Source organism: Aplysia californica, unplaced genomic scaffold, assembly GCF_000002075.1.
Source record: "Aplysia californica isolate F4 #8 unplaced genomic scaffold, AplCal3.0 scaffold00398, whole genome shotgun sequence".
NCBI lineage: Eukaryota > Metazoa > Mollusca > Gastropoda > Aplysiida > Aplysiidae > Aplysia > Aplysia californica.
Window position 1 is genome coordinate 613,595 of NW_004797668.1, and position 4,063 is coordinate 617,657.

The 4,063-nt window shown below is 43.7% G+C and overlaps 1 protein-coding gene across 1 annotated transcript in view; it reads right to left on the reverse strand.

Annotated features, from left to right (window-relative positions):
- The window catches only part of LOC101855888, a 41,432-nt gene that overhangs the window by 12,609 nt on the left and 24,760 nt on the right, over positions 1-4,063 (reverse strand). The window contains exons 9-10 of the mRNA XM_013085689.2: positions 3,723-4,011; positions 1,471-2,990 (exon numbers count right to left, since the gene is read on the reverse strand). Of these exons, the coding sequence (XP_012941143.2) occupies positions 1,471-2,990; positions 3,723-4,011 (1,809 nt within the window). The remainder of the gene's footprint in view (positions 1-1,470; positions 2,991-3,722; positions 4,012-4,063) is intronic.

Genomic DNA, 4,063 nt, shown 5'->3' on the forward strand with positions numbered 1-4,063 from the left:
GCTCTCTTGGCCTAGAAGTTAAGGTGTTCGCCTCTCATTCAAAAGTCCTAGGTTCGAATCCAGATAGCGTCGGAAACTTTTATTCTCCTAAATATTTTCCTCTTTCACATCCTTTCCTGCTCTCTAACTATGTTCTGTCGTCAGCTTTCGTCTCCACTTTCTGCTCCCTCCCAATCACCTCCTTTGCCCCCTTCTCTGGCCCCCTGACTCTATCTGCAGCCTTTCTACTGCTACTCCTTGGCTTCTTCTTACTGCTGTCTTTTAGCCTCACCCCTGATCTTATGATAGGTAAGATCTACACCTTGCTTTCTCGAATAAGGGCGAAAAATCTCGGAGGTCCTGTGTGCAAATTGCGCATGTAAAGATCCCTGGGTGGTCCAAAAATCGACAAGAGTGGGCTTCGGCCGCCACCCGGGCAAAATTCAAAATTTCCTAAAAACTGGCGTTCATATGACCTTATGCAATTTACAGGCGCCATAAAACACTTAACAAAGAAAAAGTACATTAAAAAAAAAATATCCTTTTCCAGCAAGGCCAAGAACTTTGAGATCTATTAAGATGCAGACATGTTCATGAACAACCAAGTAAACCGTGTCTCTTGATGTATGCACCTAGATCTCAGAAGAATCAGGAACATAAGGCACCTTATTTCAACTGTTACTGCATATATGCTTTCCGTCTCTTTTTTCTCTTGACTATTGCAATTATGCACTGTCCGGTATCTCATGTGAGAGAATGAGGAAATTGTAAGTGGCCAAAAATGACAGCGCAAGACTAGATTTAGTTCGGAATAAAGAGAAGAAAGATCCTGGATCAAAAATGTTAAACGCTGTGGACTGGCTTTAAGTTGAAAAAGATAATCCAATATAAAGTTTCTGCCATCTGTTACAAATTAATGTCTTAACAAAGAAAGATCTATCAAACCTGTCTGAGCTTTTAGCACCAAGTGTTCAATCCCATCAATTTAAGTCATCCACCGACACAACAAAATTCAGAGACCCTAGAAACAAATTAAAAGTTTTGGTGTGAGAAGTTTTTCATTTTTTGCCTTAAAGTTTGGAACAACTCCTGGCCCCAGGACCTCATAGAAACAAAAGATCCTAGTACGATACCTCAACACTCATTCGTTTAAGTCTTCGTTGCAGTGTGTTCGTAAGTCCAGATATGTTTTGTTTCCACTACTCTCCTCACGTGTATATAATTAATATATGGTTGGTTCTTGTTCATGTGAAATGTTTTTATCTTGTGCGAATGAAGAATTACGCTAACTGATCATGTGGTCAAAGTAAAGCGCTCAGAGCTGTACTCGTAAGGGATACAACGCTATATAAATGCAATCTATTGTTTTTATTATCACGATCATTATTATTAATGTGTTCATGTGTGTCTATTGTGTATTCGATAGGTCTTAAGTTCATAGCGTATGCATGCAGTTTTTCTGCAATAAAGTAACTGATAAAGTATCCTTACATGGCTGGCCACTATGTGCAGGGGCGTGTTCCCTTTTTGATCCCTCAGATTAGCTGCGACCCCTCTCTTCAGCATCATCTCCACTACCTCAATGTTGTGGCTCGCAGCCGCCAGGTGGATCAATGGATAACCCAGCGTCTCCTGACCTTTGACCTCGGCGCCACGTCTGATCAGAAGCGAGGCTACTTCAAAATGGCCGGCTGTCACGGCGGAGTGCAGAGGCGTGTATCTTTTCTTATTATGCGCTTTAACAGAACCGCCTGCGAGGATGATATCGTCGATAATGTTGATGAGACCGTAGGCAGCAGCGAGGTGGAGGGCCGTATCTCCTTCATTATTAACCGGGTGGTGACCGATGGAGGCGATTTTAGACGAGAACACTATCTTAAAGGCTTCCAGATTTTTCAGGATGACGGCTGTGGCGAGAGGTGTTTTCCCGTCTACCATGAAGTTGACATGAGCACCATTTCGCACGAGGTTTTCCAACTTTTTGTTCTCACCGTCCTTAATGTACACATGCAGCATGCAGCTTCTTGATAACGGCAGCTCTAAATCAAGATTGAGCTTTAGGTAGCTCTTCAAATATTCGCCAATAGGCAATGAGTCAATTCTACTTAGGGTGTTTCTTACTCCTAACATGTCTCGAATTTTCAACCGTACCTGGAACTGAAGGGAAGCAGGTACTCGTGAACGCATCCAGGCCGAAGTTTTCCTCTCGATAGCCCTGTATGGATCAACAAGATGGGGGTTCTTGCTCACTTGTGGTAAAACCAGACTTGAGGACAGACCACCAGGGTATGGGTAGGTTGCTTCCTTCAAAACTTTCAGCAGGAAATATCGCTCACGGAGTTTGTCGGGCTGAGCTCCGAGCGGAGCAGCTTCTATTGCCCACGCCAGAGGAGACTTCACTTCCGTATTACCAAGACTACAAGCCAAGATTTCCTCTCGGCAGTTTGCCCCATAGTACACCAGGAGTCTGGCAATCTCGAAGGCAGGCATAGTTTGAAAAAGAGCACTCTGAAAGGGTGTTTGAGGGAATACGTCAGACACTTCCAAATTGCATCCGTTTTCTGCTAGTAAACAAACACCGAAGACATCTTTGTAGTCCACAGCATAGTGCAAAGCCGTGCGTCCTGTAGAGTCTTGGGCGTCCAAGTCACAGCCAGCGTCGATCAGCATCTGGCACATCTCTAACATGTCGGAGATTTTATGATTTTCACACACAAGGAAGTTGCCTATCGGCGGGAGAGACATCATCAGTGGCGTCACTCCAGATTTGCCGGGCAAGTTCACTTGACAGCCTTTCTGAATGAGCACTCGTACACAGTTGATGCTGGTCCTTATGCATGCACCATAAAGAGGAGTTTCTCCATCATTATCCACGTTGTCTAAGTCGGCACCATTACTAATCAGCTCTTCCGCAGTCTCATGGTGATCGCCCCAACAGCATGCACTCAGGGGTGTAGCTCCATTGATGTCATGATGGTCGATGCTTGGGCACGTAGACAAAATCTCTAGATCTAGCAGGGAAATAAAGTTAGTTATATAATATATTATATCCTAGTGGTAATTAAACACAAAATCAAATCGATATCATTATTATTATAATAAATGATGTCATCTATTTACTTCTAGTAAAATTGGCACAAAAGTGATCATTCAGCTTTAGTTAGAGGTATCCTTATACCGGCGTGGAAAGGAGCTGGCCACCCTACCACAATATGCCAAAGGCCCAGGAAGCTGTCCCACTAACAAGGCAATCCTCAAAGTCTAGATCGGATGCTGAAACAACTTTACTTTTTTAAATCCTTATACACAGAAACAAGAGATATTTAGTAAAGAGTGAAAAAGTAGAACCAACACATGGCGCATCCTCCCCCCCCCTCTCAAAAAACCCATTTACTCCTGCTGTACGTTGTGGAAGAACTAACATGGCAACTTGTGGAGCTCTGAGGTTTCAATCCGAGAGCTGCAATTTATTTTCTTCCCCAGTGGATCATTTTCTATGAGCCTGAGTCTGTCTGTCTGTCTGTCTGTCTGTCTGGCTGTCTGTTTGTCTGTCTGTCTGTCTGTCTGTCTGTCTGTCTGTCTGTCTGGCAGGCAGGTTGGCAGATGTTCATTGACCCATTGCTATGCTTATTTGCGAAGAACGCCGGTTCTGTACGTGGTATTTTGATGTCTTCTAATTTTTTCTTTTATTACTAAAAAAAATTACAGAGAGTAGAACATATATTAAGGTAAATCGTACAAACCCTTAACATAGCAAGTGAATCCTTTTTTTGCCGTAACGAACAACGGGGTTCTGCCAAATACGTTCTTGGCCATTGGATCAAAGTCATGTCGTGCCATAATCTCGTCCATGATTTCAAAATTCTCGAATTCCACAGCAAGAGTGAAGGCTGTCTCGTTCTCATGCACAGTGTTGATATCAGCGCCTGACTTTATGAGCTTCCTTGCCTCCTTATTTTTGTCGTCCCAGATTGCCTTGTGGAGGTCTATGAGGGAAGAGGGTGCGGCTTTTGCAGACTGGCTTTCGGGCAACTGAGAGGGAATGGTAGGGAAGAGGTGGAGAGGTTGGGGGGGTGTGCAATGG